At 42.7% G+C, this 24,893-nt stretch overlaps 1 protein-coding gene across 50 annotated transcripts in view; it reads left to right on the forward strand.

The window, feature by feature from the left end:
• Nucleotides 1-2,092, forward strand: part of LOC140410753 (uncharacterized) — a 526,658-nt gene extending 524,566 nt beyond the window's left edge. For all 50 annotated transcript variants that reach the window (XM_072499281.1, XM_072499289.1, XM_072499285.1 and 47 more), the window contains one exon: nt 904-2,092. In XM_072499281.1, the coding sequence (XP_072355382.1) occupies nt 904-1,061 (158 nt within the window). In that variant the 3' untranslated portion in view covers nt 1,062-2,092. The remainder of the gene's footprint in view (nt 1-903) is intronic.
• Nucleotides 2,093-24,893: the final 22,801 nt, after the last annotated feature.

The following is a 24,893-nucleotide window of genomic DNA, read 5'->3' on the forward strand; positions in this document are numbered from 1 at the left end:
ACGATATGGCAGTGAAGCTCAAACAGCTTCAAGCAAATTTGTCGCCTTAGTGTGTTAAAATTAGCAGCTTAAGTTAAACAGATGGTGTTTGCATTTTATTTCAGTCGCGTGACATCTAACCTACCAGCATTTTTTTAGTGAATTCCTTGTGGCTGTTTTGTAGAATTTCACCTCCGATCTGCTGTAGTTCTAATTGCTCTATCACTTCTTAGACTGTCAATTGCAGACATCCAGAGTGAGTCAGAGCAATCCAGACCTAGTAGCAGGCTGGTCCTACCAGCTTTCTTCCACATTGGGTGTACTAAATCTCAAGGGGAAGACAACCATTAATTTTCATCAATTATGTTCCTCCTCTTCTAGCAGATGGCCTGTAAAACCAATTTTCCTCATTCCAATGACAATTAGACAGAATTTTTGCTCCGTATATAGCTGATTTTGTTTGCCGGTGCATTTTTGTTATTAACTATTTCCCACTCACAGCTCCCAGCTAATTATGATTAAATGTTTCTCCTTCATCATTGCCTCGTAGTCTTACTATGTGGTAGACATAACCCACATTTTAGCCCTCAAATTAGCTCACGGATTGAAAACAGGAAATTGATCTGTAAAGCAGCAAGATTATTGTTCTCCAAAACCTTTAGTAACCCATTGTACACTCCTGATTTGTGCACTAACTGCAATGTCTAAACTTACTGCATTGTTGCTTTGCTAGCATTTGTCAGAACTTGAATCAAACGTTGAAAGTTTGGTTTACATTTTAAACCAAAATTACTAGAGTAGAAGTGACTTTTAAGCGATTCTATTCATGTATCGATAAAGATATAAAAGGTAGAATAATACACCAATCTAAAATGTACATTTTCATTAACGTATGAATTTTTAAATACTCTTTTGTCACCACAGCAAATCTACGCTTCTTCCAGTGTGTGTCCCTTGATGCTCCCAATGGATATGGGCCTATGTCAAATGCTTTATCATCTCTCCAAAGCCCTGCAGTGAGTAAACATAGCCCCAAGCAGAGTGGGGAATCTGAAAAGAAGGTCAGATCTCCAGGACATTAGATGAATGGATAACAAGGTTATATGGAAAAGTATCCAGAAGATTTCAAGCTGAAACTTCCAATTCTCCTGCTCTGCTCTGTTTGCAGAGTTGTAATCGCAGAGGTCATTGAGAAGAACAAAATATTTTACTGTTGACTGCAGATCTGAAAAGCAGGAATGATGATCGGTTTGAATGGAATGCAATATTATTAGGGGTTGGAAGACTTAACTATCTAATTCCTCCTGTCAAAACTATGGTGCTATAGCATTAAATTGCTCCTGACAACAACATGCAATATTCACCTGTGCCTGCATCTTTCAGTTCCTTCTCCATGGCTCTTTGCAAAATCCAAGGTGTGTCAGTTTAAAATTACCTTTCAGTTGCTTGTAAAACACAACACGGCCATAACCATGATTTATTCAGTTCAAGCTTTTATTCTGAAATCCAGAAAACTGACGTTCTGATGGACTTGCTGCATCTCCAATTTCCAGTTTAAGCAGGTGTAGAGAAAAAAACAAGTGAACTCCATCAGAATACTTGTTTGCCTGCTTCAATTGTTCTTGTCCTCCGTCTATGAATTCTGAATATTAATGCTACTGCAGCTCGCTCTGACTGAAAACCAGCCACAATGTTCGGTATTGTATTCAGACTGTGAATGGCTTCCAATAATCTTTGTATTATTACACAAATGCCAATGGGCAGTGAAAGTGCCCATCCAAATTTTCAATGTGAGATAAGTGTTGACAGTCTGTTCTGAAGCATTAGCCCTAAATTAGAATTTTAAGGAAAGCAATTCGTTTTTATGGCATTAATATCCCTTCAGCATTCCGAGGGACTGTTGTGATTAACTGCCAGATGGAAACCTTCACACTGAGCTGTTGCACTCAGCATTTCACTTTTAGGCTTGACCTATCCAAAAGCTTTGATGTATTTATGCTGACAGTGCATGGCTTTGTTGGAAATGACCTCTCTTTCTGCCAGCTGCTTCTGTGACTGTATTTTCATAACATTTTATCACAATTTGAAACAAAATACAGTTATTTACCAGCCACTGTTTGACTTTAATTATTATTCAAGCACGTAATGATTTAAAACAAAAGGAGAAATTTCACAACTTGGGTTTAGGTAATTGGTCGAGAAGCACATGAAGGAAATGTCTTCTGGAGTGTACCAACAAGAGTTTTAAAGGAGACGCAAGTGTTGGTACTGTGGGTAACTATGTTTGACTTAAATCTAGAAAGTAATCAGCATTTTGCTTGGTTCTGACTTAGATATGGCACCGATAATTACTAGTTCAACAGGAATAGTACCACCAGTGTAATAATCATTAGATTTTCATTGGGTGTGAAAAAAATTGTAATTTCTTTTAAAGAATATGTTTAGTGGAGTCTGACAGATGTTATCATTGCTTGTGCTCAATGACGCAACATCTAAAGGCTTTTGATTTTTGCTTTAATATTTTGGTGTAATTAAAAGGCAACATCAAAATGGCAACTAAATTAAAGCATCTCACTATTAACCTAAAATTATGTTTACATCTGTTTGTATTAATTGTGATCATTGTTTATCAATGTAACCAGGAAGAAATTGCCTCGTTATCTTTTTAGGATAAATCATTTTGTAGCATGTGTTTGTGTGTGATTGGGGACAGAAACTTCAGTTCTGAGACCTACATCAAAACATTTTGACTAGACGGACTTTCGTGGCATCTCATTCAGAAGATCCTGTTCATGCATGAATGGAAATACAGAAATAAGACCCGAAAGGCTGTTCCTGGCGCATTTTGGGTTTATTAATCTATTTTGAAATATGACAGTTGGACAGTAACCACGTTTTATCAGTGGGTTTTAAAGTAAAATCGACAGCACTACCTTAGCAAATGGTAGTACAGAAACAATGTTGAATCAGAGAATGCAAATTTTGCAAACGTATCTAAGGTATTTGTGTTCTTTATAAAATAATTCATAATATTCTACTGAAATTATGTTTGCCATGTTATATTAATCACAGTTGGAAAAGATTGCTACCTTGTTTTGATGCTAAATGATATTTCACAAAAGGGAAAGCTTTCCAAATACTGGAATATAACTCTGATGAAATCCTTTCAAGCAGATGGGTGCAGCCCATGTGTGTCCACAGGGAAGTGAAGGAACATTTGGGCAGCGAGGATAAGAGAGACTGGAGAAAATATTTGATAAAAGGAAATTGTAACTGTTCAGATTGCATTAAGATTGGAGATGAGAAAATACAATTTCTGGGCAAGAGAGGCTGCTTGACCTATGAACCTTGCAGATTATAGTGATCACGTGTAAACAATAATGTAAAGGTATGTACTAAGGGCAAGATGGAAGCAAGTTTTATTTTCCAGGAATAATGGTCTAAGGAATAAAAGGGAAAGAGGGCACCTTAAAAATGTGTTACAGGTTCTGCTTTTAAATCTGTGGCTGTAAAATTAAGCTTTATACAAATATCACTGTTAAGTTGCCTGCAAGGCACAAGTACACTTGCTTATCATGTTTTCAGGTGATTCATGGCACAATGTTGTATTTTATTTGATATTCACATAAATCATGGAGAACTTAAAAACATTGGACAGCTGAATAACCACTAAGCTCCTTTGAAGGGAGATAATGACTGCAGCTATTATTTTATGCCACATGGATGTAAAATTCAGAATTTTGTGGAAGCTGCTCTGTTGGTGAAAGACAGTTAGCTTGAACCCCATTTCCATTTACATGGTATGGGGACCTGCAAAGGTGCTTCAGCGGCATCTGCTCAGTCCAGCTTTATAAGGTGGAGCAGCCCACAGCCATCCTGCCTCAGTGGCCCAAGGCCAAAGGTAAACCATGAAGTGCAAAAAAGGAGTCATTCTGCTTCAAAATATAACTTTATTAATCCTTTTTGAATTAGGCCTAGATAAGTAATGGAGCCTTTCAAAGGGACCTGACCCTGACTCTCAGGTTGCGTGCGTTCTGCTGAAGTCTTTTAAAGGCGCACAGGCTGGAATTCTTAAGGTAGCCTGAGAACTCCATCAGAGTTGCCCCATCATGTAGGTTCAAGAAGTAGACCCATTCATGGTCCTTCTTGACAGAAAGTGGATTCCCTCTCGAAGTGTGTTTCAGCTAAATTCCAGCTGAACTGCTTTTGCTTCCCACATGATCTGGGTTGAAATTTCATAACATTTAATTTACATCATAAAACTCACTGCTAAATTTGAGTTTATGATGAACCGTAAGATAAAGTTATTCTTGTGATCAATATCAAAATTGATATCGTCAGATTATACTTTAGATTTGCGCTTAAAAGAAAAGTTCACATTTAAAAAATAATGCACAGAATTGAGTTCATTGGTAGATTTTATGCGCAATTGTGTATTCGTGTTAAAGACAATGAGGCGTCTTGACTAATGGAAAATAAGGAGTTGTCAGCATGATTTACATCTCTCCTGAAGAGATATAAATTGGGCTGCTAACCTGCTGACATCTGTTTCACTCTATTGCACAGGGTCAAGATCTACCTCAATGTACTCCAGGAATCGAAAATGTTTTTCTATTTAGTGGCAGAAATAAGGATAGCACCAAACGAATACAAATAAGTTAATTTACATACATACCAAAAAGTTAATTTCAAATACATTTTACATTTACAAATCACAAGTGTCAATTTTGAATGGATGATCTGAAATGATGAGAGATGCCAATATCTACCAAATAAAATAGGAATAGGGCTTGAAGGTCATTTGTAAACCCTTACAATCCATCTACTGAATGATAAATGGATAAAACATGTGTAAAATAACATGTATATAATGATAAATGTATAAAAGGAAAATTACTTAAAATAATTTGTGCAGGTTCATGTAGTGATTTTGGAGAAATTAAAAAAAAAATTAAGATAATTTGTTTTTATTCAAACATATAAATAAAAATAAGTGAAGCAGAGCAAAATTCTCGGTTTGGGAGACTATGTTCTCCCACCACAGTTGAATTGCACCTGTTTTGCGCTCGCAGGCGCGATTCCCAATCCTTCGTCAGGTTGCCATTTTGAGCGGGCGGCCCGATATCAAGGTTTGTGACCTCCCCCCGGCTGCACAGTTCATTCCCCCAATCTCAGATTTCCTGGGTCCCCCGATATACCCCCCCCCCCCACTCCCCAGAGACCTCCTAAATAAAGGGACGCCTCCACAGATTCCCCAAATAAAGGAACCCCCCTCAAACATCCCCTAAATAAAGGAGCCCCTGAGACCCCCTAAATAAAGGGCCCCCAGACACCCTAAATAAAGGAACCCTCCCAGAGATCTCCTAAATAAAGGGACCTCCCCCCCCACCCCCCTCCTCCCCCGCCAGACACATACAGCTGTCAGCATTGCTCCATTAATTTTTCCTCACAATTGAGTATTTTTGAAGTGGTCCTACCCCAATGTTTATAAATATCAAGCATTGATTGACAGGTCTTGGACCACTTCAAAGAGTTATGTGCTATGAAATTCTCGCTGACCACTTCAAAATCACTGATGCGTGAAGGTAGGTGATTGGAACGCACTTAATTTTGTTCCAAGTGGTCCAGGACCTGTCAATCTAAACTTGATATTGATAAACATTGTTAGAGCACTTCGGAGTTACTCAACCATGAAGGAAGATGACTAGAGCAATACTGATAGTGTGTATGAGTGGAAGCTGTCAATCACAGCCTAGTAAAATCAATAGCAAAGAGAAATGACTGAATGGCTTGCAAAGAACTGAGATGGCTTAAACACAGCTGACTCAGGCAACGTGGTGTCACAGTGGTTAGCACTGCTGTCTCACGGCGCCAAGGTCCCAGGTTCGATCCCAGCTCTGAGTCACTGTCCTTGTGGCGTTTGCATATTCTCCCCATGTTTGCGTGGGTTTCGCCCCCACAATCCAAAGATGTGCAGGCTAGGTGGTTTGACAACTCTAAATTGCCCCTTAATTGGAAAAAATGAATTAGGTATTCTGAATTTATTTTAAAAAAAGAAGAAAATGACCCACAGCTGAATGGCTTTCTCTTCCGGGGAATTGTCAGTGGTGCTTCCTCTGTCCGAGTCAGCAGATGTATGCCCCAGTGAATGTTAAAACAGTAATATTTTTCACTGCCTCTGTCAGGACTTTTCTGCGAGCTCCCTGAAAGGGTCTCTTTTCTGCGGGCTCCCTGAAAGGGTCTCTTTTCTGCGGGCTCCCTGAAAGGCGTCTCTTGTCTGCGGGCTCCCTGAAAGGCGTCTCTTTTCTGCGGGCTCCCTGAAAGGGTCTCTTTTCTGCGGGCTCCCTGAAAGGGTCTCTTTTCTGTGAGCTCCCTGAAAGGGTCTCTTTTCTGCGGGCTCCCTGAAAGGGTCTCTTTTCTGCGAGCTCCCTGAAAGGCGTCTCTTTTCTGCGGGCTCCCTGAAAGGCGTCTCTTTTCTGCGGGCTCCCTGAAAGGCGTCTCTTTTCTGCGGGCTCCCTGAAAGGGTCTCTTTTCTGCGGGCTCCCTGAAAGGGTCTCTTTTCTGCAGGCTCCTTGAAAGGGGAATCTTTTCTGCGAGCTCCCTGAAAGGCGTCTCTTTTCTGCGGGCTCCCTGAAAGGGTCTCTTTTCTGCAGGCTCCTTGAAAGGGGAATCTTTTCTGCGGGCTCCCTGAAAGGGTCTCTTTTCTGCGAGCTCCCTGGAAGGAGTCTCTTTTCTGCGGGCTTCCTGAAAGGAATCTCTCTTCTGCGGGCGCCCTGAAATGAGTCTCTTTTCTGGGGGCTTCCTGACAGGGGTCTCTTGTCTGGAGTGTCTCTTTGGGGTTTCCCTTTATTTAGGGCGTCTCCCCTTTGCCCACTGTGAGGTCCACCGCATCAGGGCCACGCTTATCAATAGCAGAAGTAATTCCCGTACCAGAGGACCAGAGAATTACGTGGGCCCGGAGAAACGCAACAGCCAATTTAATGCAGAGCAAGCTCCCACAAACAGTAATGTGATAATGACCAGATAACACTTTTTGTAATGTTAAGGGATAAATATTTGTGACGATACCAGGGATAACTCCATGTTCTTCTTTGAAATAGTGCCATGGAATCGGTTACATACACCTGAACAGGCAGATGGTCACATTAGTACCCAATCCAGGGCTTAAAAACCTAGGCTGAAGCCCCAGTGTAGCCTTGAGAGAGTGCTGCATTGTCAGGGGCGCTGAGTTTTGAATGAGACGTTAAACTGAAGCCTGTTCTGTTGTGTCAGGTGAATGTAAAAATCTCACGGCACTATTTTGAAGATGGGCAAATGAATTATCTCATGTGTTCTGGCCAATATATTCTTCGATCAACATACCACATTGGCAATTATTGCTGCTTGTGGGGGTCTGCCATGGGTGAATTAGTTCGCACATTTTGTACATTACAACAGTGACCACGGGCGAAATTCTCCGGTATCGGCGCGATGTCCGCCGACTGACGACAAAACGGCGCAAATCAGTCGGGCATCGCGCCGCCCCAAAGGTGCGGAATGCTCCGCATCTTGGGGGACCGAGCCCCAACCTTAAGGGGCTAGGCCCGCAACGGACGTATTTCCGCCCCGCCAGCTGGCGGAAAAGGCCTTTGGTGCCCCGCCAGCTGGCGCGGAAATGACATCTTCGGGCGGCGCATGCATGGGAGCGTTAGCAGCCGCTGATGTCATTCCCGCGCATGCGCACTGGAGGGAGTCTCTTCCGCCTCTGCCATGGTGGAGACCATGGCGAAGGCGGAAGGGAAAGAGTGCCCCCACGGCACAGGCCTGCCTGCAGATCGGTGGGCCCCGATCGCGGGCCAGGCCACCATGGGGGCACCCCCCCGGGGCCAGATCGCCCCGCGCCCCCCCCCAGGACCCTGGAGCCCACCCGCGCCGCCTTGTCCCGCCGGTAAGGTAGATGGTTTAATCTACGCCGGCGGGACAGGCATTTTAGCGGCGGGACTTCGGCCCATCCGGGCCGGAGAATCGCGGGGGGGGGGGGGGTCCACTAACCGGCGCGGCGCAATTCCCGCCCCCGCCGAATATCCGGTGCCGGAGAATTCGCCAACCGGCGGGGGCGGGATTCACGCCAGCCCCCAGCGATTCTCCGACCCAGCGGGGGGTCGGCGAATCTCGCCCACATTTCTAAAGTTAAGCTCTGAAGCTGCAAAGCATTTTAAGACATTTCATGGTCATAAACGACATTATGGAAGTCCAAGTCTTTCTTGTTAGAACTGAAATACATATCTGGAATGGTATTTTAACAGAAAATGTTTTAGTACTTAAATTTTCTTAGCTTTCTGCCCATAGTTGTGTTCAACTGACTGGAATACTTTTCCAAACCGATCGAAAGCACTCGCATGGCAGTTTCACGGTCATAGATACAACTTGGTCAATCGTTGATGTGGTTTTACCTGCTAAGCCAGGAAAGAAGGAGTCAAAGTGAATGTAATCATCAACCAACTTCTGGAACCCAACTGGAAAGAATTAGTATTTTTCCCCCCCAGTAGTTGATAGCAGAAATTGGATTGAAAATTTTAAGAATGTGTCTTATTTTTGTCTCATTTGTCCATTATTACTTCCATGATTTCAGTGGAAAGTAAAATCAAAAACAATGTAGGCCAGAATTATCCAGCGGCATATCTCCCCGCCGCCCACGGCACGTGGGGTGACTTCAATGGGAAATCCCATTGACTTGCGGCGGGAGTAGAAAAACCCGCCACCAGCGAACAAAGTGCCGCCAACAAGCAAGCAGTTGGAGAGTGGGAGAATAAGCTCCTTTCATCCTTTGTGAAATCCATTTGATGTAGAGATGCCGGTGGTGGACGGGGGTGAGCACAGTAAGAAGTCTTACAGCACCAGGTTAAAGTCCAACAAGTTTATTTAGAATCACTAGCTTCCGGAGCGGAGCTCCTCTATCAGGTGACTTACCATTTAAACCAGTTGGACTTTAACCTGGTGTTGTAAGACTTATTATAAATTTTGGGCAGCCAACCATTCCTGCAATGAGGCTCTTGCCTGACTTGCATTCACCCACTGAGCTTCAGGGTACCAAACAGACGTGCCAACTAGACTCATCAAATATTGCAAAGGAAAACAGGCTGGAGCTGATACCAAAAAGATCAGTCACAGGGGAAATGGTGATCGCTGAGGGTATGGCTCACAGGCAGCACTGATCCATGTTAGTTTTCTGTGCTCCAGAGATGCATTTTTGAGGCCCACAAATATAGTTCAAGATTTTTCTTTGCTGGGCCTCACCATTTATCTAAAATAGCAATTAAGAAGAACAGCCAACTTAAAAATTGATATATCAGCTTCAATACAGTAGAATATCGCAAGATGCTTCACAGGTATGTTCATTAAATTGCAGCACTAAGCCATGTAAAGAGTTATCAGGACTTGTGACCAAAAGTTTGATCAAAGTGTTATAGGAAAACTTTAAAAGGTGAAAAGAGGAGAGAAGTGGAAAGGTTAAGGGAGGGAATTCTAGAGCATAGGGTTTAGGCAGTTGAAGGTATGGTCACCATTGGTGAAGCAATGGAAATTGGGGATGTGCAAGAGGCTGGAAATGAAGGTGCCCGGATATCTCGGAGGGTTGTAGAGCTGGAGGAGTTTCTAATTGGACACTAATTTCCATATCAAAAGGCGTCTATCGCTTAAAATAGGAGTCGGAATTCTCCAACCATTGGGATTGTCTGTTCCTGCCAATAGCTCATGGAGCAGGTTTAGCACAGTGGGCTAAACAGCTGGCTTGTAATGCAGAACAATGCCAGCAGCGCGGGTTCAATTCCCGTACCGCCTCCCCGAACAGGCGCCGGAATGTGGCGACTAGGGGCTTTTCACAGTAACTTCATTGACGCCTACTTGTGACAATAAGCGATTATTATATATTATCATTATCGCCGACTATGGCTTTCCCAACGGTGTGCGTGACTTCAGGGGGGCATCAAATTGACAAGCGACGGGAGTAGAGAATCCCGACATAACCAAATAACACACCGCTGAGAAGTACGTGGCTGGGGAACCGGAGATTCCAGCCCAGGAACCATTCTGAGCACCTAGAGGCAGGCTTCTTTCAAAATGGTGCTGGCTGCATCATTGATGTAAACTGAGTAGTTAGGCTATCGATCCCATTTGAGGCCATTAATGGCAGGAAAAATACTAGAAACTGGACCTCTTTATTAGATGTTAATGTGTTCAAGAATGACTCGAAAACAAGGTGCACAATATCATGGTTCCAGGAGCATATTGATTGTAATAAATGCTGTCTCTATGATAATCAAAAATATGTATCACAGCAAAAATCTCCGCTCCCGCCAAGATTCAGTTCATAAGCATGACGCCAGCACTGCAGGGCATTGGAGAAAAATAAGTCAGGCATGAGCACAAAAACAAAGTCAGGCATGAGCACAAAAACAATCATCCACCAATCAGTATTTTGGGCAATAAACAGAATTTTCATAAATGTTGCTTGAAAAGAGGAAATTAACTTAGAAATTGTTTTTAGTCATGAAATCCTTTCAGCTATCTATTTGCAAAAAAAAAGACAATAAAGACATGCACGGATGGAGCAAAGTTAAACAACTAACTTTTCTGATAGAAGTTTAGTCAATTACAAATCTCTTCCAGTGAAAGAAATTTTTGTTTATAATGCAGCAACAACATTCAAATGATTTTTGGTTTTTTTGGGGGGTATGGTAACTGGCATACAAGAGGAATTGCAAGGAGCTGCTAGTGAGTGCTGGACGTGCCATATTAACAAATGATGTTTAATGTTGGCTTGGTTAGCAATATGTACCTTGTGATTTGTTTTAGTCATCGAACATAATAATAATCTTTATTATCATCTAAGTAGGCTTACATTAACACTGCAATGAAGTTACTGTGAAAAGCCCCTAGTCGCCACACTCCATCGACTGTTCGGGTACACAGAGGGGGAATTCAGAATGTCCAAATTACCTAACAGCAAGTCTTTCGGGACTTGTGGGAGGAAACCAGAGCACCCGGAGGAACCCCATGCAGACACGGAGAACGTGCAGACTCCGCACAGATAATGACCCAGCCAGGAATCGAACCTGAGACCCTGGTGCTGTGAAGCAACAGTGCTAACCACTGTGCTACCGTGCCGCCCATGAAATAAGATAAAATTTAATTGATACATTCACCACATTATCAGTCAAAAATTAGCTTTGGATTTAGAGAAACCAGGCGAATCCCATTTGTCACAGAGATGCAAACGTGTGGCTACTTGTACCTGTGCATAAAATCATTAAATCAATTATTCACTACAATAGAATTCTAGATTCTTTTTGGTATAAGTTTATTCTCCCTCCCTTCCATATAACACTTGTTTTAAATAAAGTAACCTAAAATTAAAATTCCATGCTGGTGTGGAATAAATAATTTCATCAGATAATTCCAAAATATTAATTTAACAAGCCGTTTGGTAGTCTAGATGGGAGAAACTGATTCCACAGATTTAAGGTAATTGGCAAAAAAGTCCAGGAGAAAATGTTTTACATAGCAAACTGTTACGATCCGGAAGGTTGATGGAAGCGCATTCAGCTTTAACTTTCGAAAGGGAATTGGGCATATTGCTGAAAGGGACAATTTTGCAGAGCTATGGGAAAGAACAGGACAGTGGGACTCATTAGATAGCTCTTTTTAAAAAAAAACAGCACATTCACGATGGGCCGATGATCTCCTCTGCATTTTACAATTTAGCAATAAAATTCCACATAATCAACAAAAAGTGTGCCACCACAACCCATTTTATTTCTCAAATTGAAGAGATTTCAGTTAAAGTACCAAGTTCCCAAATTTTTGAAACAAACAATAACAGCCGAAGTAAAACTCTCAATACAAATCATCTATTTTAACCAATTCGAGCTGGTGCAATCCTTTTACTCTTCTGCTGACCCACAATTTTTATAAATGTAACTTAAATTTATGCTCCTCAATGCAATTGCTAATTTATGGTGAAAAAAACATCAAATAATTTAATGTTTGAAAACTATTTGATCCACATGAACACTAATTTGGATACTGAAACTGAGTTTCTCTTTTAACCGTGCCAGAAAATTCTAGTGAATGGCATTTCAGTTATAGTCAGTAAGTTTTCAGCTATTGACTCAAATGGAGCTGAACAACATTTTTGAATAAGCTCAACTTTGGATGAAATTAACAAAATATAACTGGCAAAATATTAACATTGACTATAAAAGTTGACTAACTATGTTAACATGAAAAGTTTCACTCCTGACTGACAAATTTGCAATTGTCTTTAGCAACTGACATGAGAGGAACATTGAAAGGTTGCTGCTATCTGATTAGTGTCACGATTGATTGTTATGACTATAGGCTAGTTGGTGGATGCTGCTCAACTTGGTGATAGCAAGCACTCTAGGGTACATCACAATTTTGAAGTACACAGATATGACCGTTATGAAAGGGTAAAATAAAATAAACGTTGACGGAAAAATCTATCATCATCATTGACTGTTGCGATAGTAGACAAACCTCAATTTGGTGCTAAAAATGGAGCTGCTTATTTGTTGTATACAGTCATCAAATTGATTTTCAATTCTACAATATGGTGATGTAGCTGCTGTTTATAATTTATTTTTATTTGTGACTGGGCACTAAGGTCAGCTCTGTGCATAACCAAAAATAAAATGTTTAGTGTGGAAACTAGAATTTCCTTTATCTTTAGTTCATGATGCTGAATTTTGGCATTTACAATGTTTTCGCACTCAGTATCTACTATATTTAATTAAATGTGACTACGTTTGGAATGTAGTAAAGCTAGTAGTTAACACAGACAATTAATCTATTGAATTTTTAAAACGGTGCCTTTATTATGTGACACTGTATTTCAATCAATACTCTGTAGTTGACAATCTATGTAATTGAAAATGTCACTGTGTAGCAGTTCTAAATATGAAGTTGTTAAAGAATTTATCCAGGTGCGTAATGATATTTTTGCTTATGGGATTGATATTTATTGTTTTAAATCATTTTATGCTTGGATTCAATCCTAGAAATAAATCAAAGATGTTTCACTGCACTAATTCTAATAAATATGTGAGATGCTATGTTGTCCATTGTTTGAGGTTATATTTAAATGTTCGCCCATGTATTTTTGTTGTGATTGTTATTAAGCATTGTTCAAATCATTTTTAAGCAACAAATATGCAAAAAGCAATGAGCAGACAATATGATTTAAAAAATCGTTCTGTCTTGCATTCATCAGGACAAACACAAGAATGCCAAATTTCAAATGATCACTACAATTTATACTCCAGGAAAAGAGGGTGCCGAATGTTTGACAAGTTAACTCTGACTGGCTGAAGTGTTGCCATGGAGAAAGCAACGGAACAGTAGGTTCTCCATGCTTCTGAGTAATTCAAAAAGTTGCAAGGTTTGAAATATTCCTTCTGTTTGTAGAGAACAGGTCCATTAGTATGAATGTATGTCACTTCTAGTAAGTGTAAATGAACTACGTCATGAGCTAGTCTGATCATCTTAAATTGGTTGTTAGTGCAATGATTAGCACACCCATGATTGTTCAGCAAGTGCTGCTCAATTGCGGAATCACATCTAACAGTAGACGTAATGTTTAGGTTTTGTAAACACGGGCTGGTTGCAAACAGCCAGAGGAGCATGTTATTTGATTCTATCAGTCAATCATCCAGAAATATGTTTTACATACCTGGCATTGCATCTGCACTGAAATTCATACTCCATTTTGCTCAATCGTGTGGTAGACAAAATGTATTTTTTGATAGACTGCAGCACCTCAGCCAATCAGAGTTAACTTGACAATCAATCAGCACACCTTTTTCTCCTGCAGCATAAATTGTTATGACTATTTGAAATTTGGCCGCCATGTGTTTGGCCCAATGAATGCAAGGGGAAAAGTTTCAACCATATCTCTCTTTTCAGCAATAACCAAGTTCCGTACTACCAAGCAGCTGATTTTAGAAAAATTGATTTAATGACAAATTGATGTTTTATGTGTATGGTAACATCATGCACCTGCATTGACATACCAGGATCATATTACAAGCTAATAGCAAAGCAGCACACCATAGTATAAAAGGTTTTGTCATGAGAAGCTGACGATTTTGACGGTAGACATGCACTGCATAGACATACAGGATAACTTGTTTATGAGCTGTATTAATTGCAAGAAATGTTGCATTCAGTAATTTGGCTTTCCAATGCCATCTTTGCAGTATTAAATCTACTTCAGTCTTCACAGAAACTTTTCTGCTTGCTTCCTTCAAGCTTCAATGGCAGCCACAGTAAAGGAAACTACGGAGATTCAAATTTGACTCACAATTCATCTGGCCTATCTCCAACCCCCACAACCTCCAACTGGCCACTAAACCTGCCGCCAATCTAATTAAGGGATTCCCCCCACAAAAACCATAACATTCATCTACTTCCCACCCAAAGCCAGGCTCGGGACCCCATAAAAGTCCCAACATTGGTTTAGCATCCCCATAGTGGACATTCAGTCCCATATGTAAGACCATTGGATTGTTAACTTGCATTACAACAGTAACCAGCTATAGAAATGCAAATCTTTATTTTATTGTTTTGTCCCTGAGCGGATGCAATATTTTCAAACAAAGAAGCCATCACAACAAAAGCTTTTTAAAAATTAACATTCAATTCAAATCCAGTGCATGCAACAAATATCGCTAGAAAAAGACAAATGAACTCTCAATGTGTAATCTAAGAGCAGTAACACAGATGCAATAAAAACTGATGTCAAAGAAATGTGTTACTACATTTAAAATGGTAATGCAGATCTGACAGATATATTCTAATTCAGTCAAGAGTGAAGAGGGGCCTGAGGCTGTGAAGACAGAAGTTGGAGTCACAATCAACGATGCACAAATAAAGGTATCGCAATTACAAACAGATTACAATTTAAAACAGGAAAGTTGTCAAACAATTAACATATAAACATATTTAATTTAAAACGTTCTTAGTTTTATACTTTATTGATACAGTACTTTTCACACTGATTCAGTAATGGTAAATAAGGATGTTTCATGATCCTGTGCTTGCAGCAAGCAAGTCATTCTTAAAGAATTCATATTCTTGACTTCACAACCTAAATTCGATTTGAAAGCTCCTACATATCTATCTCTGCTGCCCTGGGCTCACCTAATCTTCTACATTCCTGAAATCCTTCAGTTCCATTGAAACAAAGCACGGGCTTTTAAAATAGACTGTGTCTCCTGCTGCACCACCAGATGGTAGACATGCACATCCTACTCCGGGATCTCTCTTGTAATATATTGCATGAGTACATCTCAAACTGCTTCCCTTTCAAAATGCAATGGCTGTCAGTAGACATGATCAAGAATACTGGGACTTGGATTTTCACTCTCAAGGCTGGTTTTAGGGTTATGTCAACAAACAACTATTGAAACTGATGAGACATTTTTCTTCCTCTCACAGACACAGGCAGCCAGTTTATTATTTTTTAAGGGCAGGGCATTTGAATAACTTGACAGATTGATAGTTCTACAGATCTTATTGGCACTTTAAGATCATTTATGCTGTCTCTAAAAATTAGGAACACACACACTGGGATAAGGTCTTCGCCCCAGTGAAAATGGGATCTGTTTGAACTCAGCACATCCAGGCCCACAATCGCCATGTCCAAACTTGTTTTTTTAGATCAAATAATAAACATTTTTATCATAGAATGTACAGTGCAGAAGGAGGCCACCCAGCCCATCGAGTCCGCACCGACTCCCGGAAACAGCACCCTACCCAAGGTCAACACCTCCACCCTATCCCCATAACCCAGCAGCCCCACCCAACACCAAGGGCAACTTTGGACACTAGGGGCAATTTATCATGGTCAATCCACCTAACCCGCACATCTTTGGACTGTGGGAGGAAACCGGAGCACCCGGAGGAAACCCACGCACACACGGGGAGGATGTGCAGACTCCGCACAGACAGTGACCCAAGCCAGAATCGAACCTGGGACCCTGGAGCTGTGAAGCAGTTGTGCTATCCACGATGCTACCGCGCTACCCGTAATTTATACAGCACATTCAACATGGTAAAATGTCCCATGGTGCTTCATCAGAAGATTATTTTAGACAATGGCACCAAGACTCAAAATATATATCAGTCAGGTGATCAAATGTTTGGCCCCAGCTGCCCTCTAATCAAACTTAATTCCAGGACATAAGATGCAATGAGAATAGTGCAAGTCATACAACCATGATTTTGTTGTGACTTTGAGGAACCTATGATTTAAACCGAATGGCAATTTGCTACTAATTCACAGTACATTTTAATGGGCATTATATAAGTTAATTGACTATAATTGTTTTTAAGCAACAGTAGGATTAAAAAATGTTTCTCCTCAATGCTGATTTCAGCCTTCCGTTTCAGCCTCCCCACCTCAAAAAGAAACGAGGCCATGGGATCATCTTCAAATCATATTCCATCCCAATGCTGCTTTAAAACAATTATGGACAAATTATCAGGGGAGACAGCTGCAATTTCAACTAAACTGTTAGAAGGTGTAATGATAACTCTGTTAAATCTTTCATCTGATTGCAATGTAAAGGTAGGTGTAAGGTTTTATTTTATTAATTCATGAATGTGGGCATCATGGTGAGGCCAGAATTTATTGCCGATGCCTAACTGCCCTTGAGAGCGTGATGGTGTGCTGTGTTCCTGGTCTGCTGCAGTCCCTCTGTTGTAGGAATACCCACAGTGCTGTCAGGAAGGGTTTTGACCTCAGCAACAGTGAAGGAACAGTGATGTAGTTCCAAGTAGTTCCAACAACAACACCTCCGCTACAATAGTCCTCAAAACCGGGGCCCCACAAGGCTGCGTACTTAGCCCCTACTATACTCCCTGTACACACACGACTGCGTGGCAAAATTTGGTTCCAATTCCATCTACAAGTTTGCTGACGATACAACCATAGTGGGCCGGATCTCGAATAACGACGAGAATACAGGAGGGAGATTGAGAACCTAGTGGAATGGTGCAGCGAAAACAATCTATCCCTCAATGCCAGCAAAACTGAAGAGCTGGTCATTGACTTCAGGAAGCAAAGTACTGTACACACCCCTGTCAGCATCAACGGGGCCGAGGTGGAGATGGTTAGCAGTTTCAAATTCCTTGGTGTGCACATCTCCAAAAATGTGTCCTGGTCCATCTGGTCGACGCTACCACCAAGAAAGCACAACAGCGCTGATACTTCCTCAGGAAACTAAGGAAATTCAGCATGTCCACATTAACTCTCACCAACTTTTACAGATGCACCATAGAAAGCATCCTATCTGGCTGCATCACAGCCTGGTATGGCAACTGCTCGGCCCAAGACCGCAAGAAACTTCAGAGAGTCGTGAACACCGCCCAGTCCATCACACGAACCTGCCTCCCATGCATTGACTCCATCTACACCTCCCGCTGCCTGGGGAAAGCGGGCAGTATAATCAAAGACCCCTCCCACCTGGCTTACTCACTCTTCCAACTTCTTCCATCAGGCAGGAGATACAAAAATCTAAGAACACGCACGAACAGACTCTTAAACAGCTTCTTCCCCCCTGTTACCAGACTGCTAAGCGACCCTCTTATGGACTGACCTCATTAACACTACGCCGCTGTATGCTTCACCCGATGCCGGTGTTATCTAGTTATATTGTGTACCTTGTATTGCCCTATTATGTATTTTATTTTATTTACTTTTCTTTTCATGTACTTAATGATCTGTTAAGCTGCTCGCAGAAAAATACTTTTCACTGTACCTTGGTACACGTGACAATAAACAAATCTAATCCAAGTAAGGATGGTATATGACTTGGAGGAGAACCTGGACATGGTGGTGTTCCCATGCATTTGCTGCCTTTGTCCTTCTAGGTAGTAGTGGTTATGGGTTTGGAAGGAACATTGCTGACTTTGTTCCCAATAAGTTATCAGGTTACAGTTGTCATGAAAATGTGTTTTATGGCAAATAATGGGCGGGATTCTCCACCAGCGGGATGCAGTCCGGCGGTTTCCCAACTGCATGGGGCTGCCCCACAATGGGAGATCCCATTAATCGGCTGGCGTAAAGGAGCATCCTGCCGGCGGGCTGAAGCAATAATGTGGCTTCAATGTGGGATGAATGGTTTTTAATCCACTGACTGGAAGCCTGAATTTAGTGTTTAATACAGAGGCTTTTTGAAAACAAGAGACTAAAGATGACTTGAGCTCACAGCCAGGATGGCTACATAATTAGCATTTTCTTGATATTCCAAATTCCAATTTATTGGAATGGAGACAAGGGCCGGGAATCTTCAGGCCCCCCTCCCCCCAGCAGTGGCAAGATTCGCAATGGCCCGGGTTGGGACAAAATACCGATTCGCGTCAGGCATCAAATCCCAACCATGTTGGCCATAATGGAGTTCCCGATGTTACTGACGGGCTTTCTGTCCAGACCTGATGGGATCATGCAAATAGCTTGTTACAGCTGTAATTGATGAGCAAGATGCATGTTCTGCCCCCCCTCCCCCCTCCCCCAATCTATCGTCAGTATGACACAGTGGTTAGCATTGCTGCCTCATAGTGCCAGGCACCCAGGTTCAATTCCAGCCTTGGGTGACTGTGTGAATTTTGCACTTCTTCCCCGTGTCTGCGTGGGTTTCCTCCGGATGTTCCGGTTCCCTCCCACAGTCCAAAGATGTGCAGGTTAGGTGGATTGGTCATGCTAAATTTCCCTTTAGTGTCCAAGGATATGCAAATTAGGTGGGATAGACGGGGAGTGGGCCTGGGTAATGTTCTTTCAGAGGGATGGAGCAGACTCAAAGTGCCAAATGGCCTCCTGCATTTGGGAATTCTACGGGGCTGGATTCTCCGCACACTGACGCCGAAATCACGTCTGCCGCCAGGGTGGAGAATCCATTTCCCTGCATGGAATCAGGACCGGCGCCGGTTCCCCGATTCTCCAGGCCCCGAAAAGTACGCCGCGCCGCATATCACCTACCTGCGCTCATTGCTGGAGGCCCGCCCCACCATTCTCTGCCCCTGACTGGCAGAAGTCCCGACGGCATGGATCTAACAAGGTCCTGCCGGTTGGGAAACTAGCGTGGCAGCTGCGGACTCAGTTTGCGACCGCACTGGTCGGGGGCAGGCCAATCAGTGGGCAGAGGGTAGCCTGATATGCAGCCGGGCAATTTTGGGGCGGCCAGTCGAGAGTGCGGCCAATCGGGGGCACTATGTTTAGGGTCCAGCTCCGTGGTCTAAGTCTGCCATGGAGCATGTCGCGGCAGTTGGAGGATGACGCCGTGCGCATGCGCGGCCTCTGAACAGAAAGTGCAGGGTCCCGTATCTGCAGTAAAAGCTGCTAGTTTCATGCTGGTTCACTGCTAGCCCCCGGCAGGGTTAATAATATGTGGCCCTTTCACTCCAGTTTTTCTGCCGTGAATGTCCACAGTTTTTATGACGTGGTGGGGACATAGACTCAAAAACAGAGAATCCAGCCCATGGTCTTTTTGTTCTAAGTGCTTCCGAGAAAGTGCAGGTACTCTGTCTGAGTGCTGCCCTTGCACCTGCTCTTTCTAGGAAGCTCTTCAGAACAAAGAAAAAAGAAGTTCAATGTTACCAAAACGTCAAAGGTATACTTTTACCTTCATCTGACAGATCATTGATAGTGCCATGCTGGGAGAGACATCAAAGCTTCTGAGGGAAAACTTTTAACCACAACTTGGACGTGTTGAAAAACAGTTTAGTGATGTTCAAAACGACAGAGGTTTGACCTGCCACACAACCCCCACCCCAGGGGAGAATCCCGAGGTCAACCCTCCCTCCCCCACCCGGCCCCTCCCCCCAAGCCTGAGCCCCCCAACCCCAGGTCCCTTAAGGGTCTCTCCTTCTGCAGCCTAGAAGTGGCAGAGGAGCCTATGGGCATAATACTTACCTCCTTGCCCCATCTTGGAGTCCAAGGTGCCAGGTTCCCGCTTGTCAGGACCTGCACTAATTGGCACGCACTGGACCTCCTGCTGCGTGGGCGGAAAAATGTAAGGAGACTGGAGCATCCAGCCTCAAACCTGGTAATTCAATTAAAATGTATTTAAATGAGTAGCGAGCATGTTCTCGCCTGCTCTGGGCGAGAACCTGATCGGGACCAGTGGAGTAGTCTGAGACGCCCGGCAAGGATCCTGATTTACGTCTCTTACCTGAGTCAATGGGCCATTGCAATTCCTGCCTGGGGCTAGCAGGCCCTTACAAGTTTCACATCTTTTAAAAACTATTCTGCCTTTCCATTCTTGTGACCAAAGTGAATACTTCCCTATATTATACTCGATCCGGCATCTTGTTTTCCCACTCAACTTGTCTACAGTCAGAAATTTCCTTCCATTCCCCCGGAGGGATATTCCGATGCTGCCGATAATGAACCCCTGCCATGGGTTTCCTGATCGTGGCAAGTGCGTACAATAGGAAACAATGGCGGGACAAGAGGATCCCTTTGCTGGCCAATGGCGGGCTGCCTTCACCACCTTGAAACACATCGCAGAAGGCACGGAAAATCATCCCCTACATCTCTTTGCAGCCACTCTGCGTACTCCTACAGCTAACCTTCTAGCTAGCTTGGTCTTTTCAGCTAACCAAGATAAATTACTCTCTCCTTCTTCAACTAAGCCATTAATATGGATTCTAAATAGCTGACGTTCCAGCACTGATCCTTGTTGCATTCCAGTATTCACTGCCTGCCAACTTCAAAAAGTCCTGTTTATGCCCAATCTCTGTTTTCTAGCCATTAACCAATTACCCCGACTCCTTGAGCCCTTACCTTGCCTATTATCGTAAATCATGTTTGATTGGGTAAATCATGTTTATTAATTTGCTGGAGTTCTTCAAAGATGTAACAAGCAAAATGGGTAGATGTCCCTGGACTTCCAGAATGCATTTGATAAGCTGCCACACAAAAGGATAATACACTAGGGGTGGGATTCAGCAAACCTGTTGCACCCGGCGCAGATCCGGGCGAAACGGTGAATCACTCGCAATCCCAAATCGGGTTCCACGCCAAACTAATTGCAAACCACCCGACTAATTCGTCTCAGCACAATCTGCCTCTCGCCCTTACTGGGTGTGATCCAGATCAGCATATTTAAATGAGCCTTACCCTACCCTGTTTCCGACCACATGGGAGTGTCCAATGGCCTGCGAAACTCCCCAGGTGCCGTTAAGCCTGGCCTACGTTTGGCGGACTGGTACTAACCGCTACCCTGGCGAGGTCTCACAGATGCGGCTGCTGAGACCTGGGCGCTGGCTGAATCTGGCGTCCAGGTATTTAAATGAGCCATTAGATCGTCAGATGGCTCTCAATCGGCCTGGTGCAGATCCCAATTTGGAGCTCTCGTGCGATTCACCCGCTGTGCCCGTCTCTGCACCGGGTGCAACGGGGTCACTGTATCATGCCCAATATTTTTGTTAGTTTGCTCTCATTCTATTTTTTTGTCTTTTTATAAATGTTTTGGTGGCTTTTTGCTGCTTTGTCAAACATTCTCTATCCTCAGACTTATTAATGTTTTTTGCAACATTGTAACTTCCTGAGTAAACCATGAATGTGTTTTTGTGATCTTGTACCAAACGTTTACTTACTCCTAGTTTCTCCTGCTTTTGACTGCTTATCCTCCTGTGAAAAACAAGGGATATTTTCATACATTAAAGACACTTTATGAATGTTTTTGGTCAGGTGGAATGTTGAGCAGTTTTCCTTTAAATAGTACAATGGAATCTTTAACTTCCATTTGAAAAGGAATACAGGAACGTTCTTTAAAGTCTCACCCAAAACTGAGCAAATAACAATGCAGAACTTACATCAATACAGCACTGAGTGGCATCCTAGTTTCTCCACCACAGTTGCACACCACTTGAGGTTTCCACCCACCAGATTTATAGTTTACAATCTTGGCTTAACAACTGCCGTGGTTTGTCGATTGGTCTCTTGAGCGTTGCATGGGTAAAATATGCATCTTATATTTTCATTGCGAACATGTTGTGGCTTGCAACCAAAACCAGGTTGTCATAGAATCATAGAATTTATGGTGCAGACGGAGGCCATTTGGCCCACCGGCCCTTGGAAAGAACACCATACTTAAGCACACGCTTCCATCCTATCCCCGTAACCCAGTAACTCCACCCTAACCTTTTTTTGGGACACTAAGTGCAATTTATCATGGCTAATCCACTTAACCTGCACATCTTTGGAATGTGGGAGGAAACCGGAGCACCCGGAATAAACCCATGCATACATGGGGAGAACGTACAAACTCCGCACAGACAGACAGTGACCCAAGTCGGGAATTGAACCTGGGACCCAGGAGCTGTGAAGCAACTGTGCTAACCACTATGCTACTGTGCTGCCCGAGTCCTGTTGGTCCCTCTGACGATAAGACCATAAGATGTAGGCCCATTGAGACTGCTCCGCCATTCAATTAAATCTTTTTTTAAATTTAAAATAGGCAATTCTTTTTTTTTCCAATTAAGGGGCAATTTAGCATGCCCAACCCACCTAGCCAATCTTTGGGTTGTGGGGATGAGATCCACGCAAACACAAGGAGAATATGCAAACTCCACACAGACAGTGACCCGGGGCAGGGATCAAACCCGGGTCCTCGGCCCTATGAGGCAGCAGTGCTAACTACTGTGCAGCCCACCATTCACTGAAATCTTGACTGATCTCATATAATAATCCTCAACTCACTCTCCTTACCTACCTTATTCACAGAACCCTTGATTCGAGTATGATTAAAAATCAGTCTATCTCAGCCTTGAATACTTAACGACCCAGCCTGGACAGCCCTCTGTGGTAAAGAATTCCACAGATTCCCTACCCTCTTCCTCATCTGTTTCATAAATGGACGTCCCCTTACCGTGAGATTATACCCTCTCCCGCAAAAGGAAACAACCTCTCAGCATCTACTCGGTCAAGCCCCCTGAGATTCCTAAATGTTACACTCAGGTCACCTCTCATTCTTCTAAACTCCAATGAGTACATGCCCAACCTACTTAATCCTATGCCAAAGGAATGTGCACCCGACACACACTAAGGCATGAAGTCGGGAGTCAATATGTTATCGCCTGAACAATTAGAGTCAGATTTGAGCAGAAGCTGAGGAGTGCCAGAATTTTCCTCACAGTGAAGGGTCATTGTTAGACTTTTAGCTGCTGTTGTACAAAGAGTCAAAAGTTCTGCTCCTTTTCACCAACATCTTTATTTCACCTTAACAGACTCTGCACAAAACTCTAACATCACATCACCTGACACAAAGGACACCTTTTCTATCAGTGCCAATTATTTGATAATTAACATAAATGAGACAACTAATTGGAATGTGACAGGCGCCCTTCATTAACAATATTCTGTGAGCTAGCCCCTCTTTTTGTAAAACAGTCTGACAATTGATAGCTACCGTCGACTCATTTAATTTTTGCTATTTCCCCTCTGTCCAACATCTGCTTCAAACTTGCGATGTCTATCCTTAACCTTTTTTCATTGACACTTTTTGTAGAGTGCACATTTTCCCACAGGGATTTATTGTCAATGTGACATTCAATAGGTATGTTACCCAAATCCCCTAATCCCAAAATTTCTGTCAATATCTGAGATATATAAAAGGCCATATCCACCACCTCTACAAGGCTTAACGTCTCGTCAGCCAAAATGCTTTTGACCACTCTCCTTATTTTCTTTGTTTCCCACACAAGAGGGCAACATTTACCATTGTTCCCCTAAAGAAAAATTATAAAACCTGCTGTGCTTGAAACCCCATCACATAAATTTGCATAGGACGCAGCACTATAAACTATGAGCTTCAAGTGCCTAAGGTCACCTAAAACCGGAGCCTCAAAACACACTCCTGCATTTTTAGTTTGACCAATGCTTTATTTGCTCTTATTATGTCTTCCACTTTGGGATCTTTCATTTTTGTACTCAACTCTAAGACATCAAAACTCACATCCGGTCTAGTCTGTCTACCTAACCAATTCAGTTGCCCAATTAAACTTCGCAATTGCTCTTTTTCCATCTTTGAAACCATTGCGTCTTTTTGTGAAACCCGGCAACGGCTAATTGCTATTGGGCTGATGCTTTCCAGATAAGATTGCTGACGTAAAGTTGCCCCTAACTTAGTCTGTCCGATTTCCAGTCCAATATATTTAAATGCACCGGAAGCCTGACTTCCAACCCTGAATTCTTTCCTCAAACCAGAGATTACAATAGCTTCAAAATCACTAGTTCCACCCCACAAAAAATCATCGACATACATCATGAAGATGCCAGAAAGATTTCCTTTATAGTGCCAGTAAAACATTGCTGGATCTGCTTTTAACTGGCAACAGCCTAACTTTAACAAAACTGACCTCACCGAAAAATACCAGACTCTAGACGCATCATTTAATCCATATACACATTTGTTCAACTTCCAGAGTCCCCTTCTGTGTTAGCTGCCTCTAGGAGGACGGAGAAAAATGTCTCTCTGGAGCTGATGCCGCTGCAAGAAGGCAGCTTTTATATCTATAGATTTGCATTCCCATGCCTTTGTGGTTAATAGGGCCAAGAAGATCTTTAAAATAACCTTTCCTGCCGTAGGTGCATCTACCCTTAAATCCTGATCTTCTAGGATTTCTTCAAATCCCCTTGCCACAAGCTCGCTTTTGCCTTATAAGTTCCATCCGGAAGAACCTTTTCCATGCAAATCCATCTGTGGGATAGAGCTGTTGGTCCCCTATCCGGTATTTCCGTTTATACCCCAAATTCACTCCAACTATGCAGTTCTTGCTGTTTGGCATCTTTGATAACTTTTCATCTAATTTATTGGAAGCCACCAAAATCTCACATGAATGTGGGCTTCTAC

The sequence above is a fragment of the Scyliorhinus torazame genome, chromosome 4 (genome assembly GCF_047496885.1).
Source record: "Scyliorhinus torazame isolate Kashiwa2021f chromosome 4, sScyTor2.1, whole genome shotgun sequence".
In the NCBI taxonomy this organism is placed as follows: domain Eukaryota; kingdom Metazoa; phylum Chordata; class Chondrichthyes; order Carcharhiniformes; family Scyliorhinidae; genus Scyliorhinus; species Scyliorhinus torazame.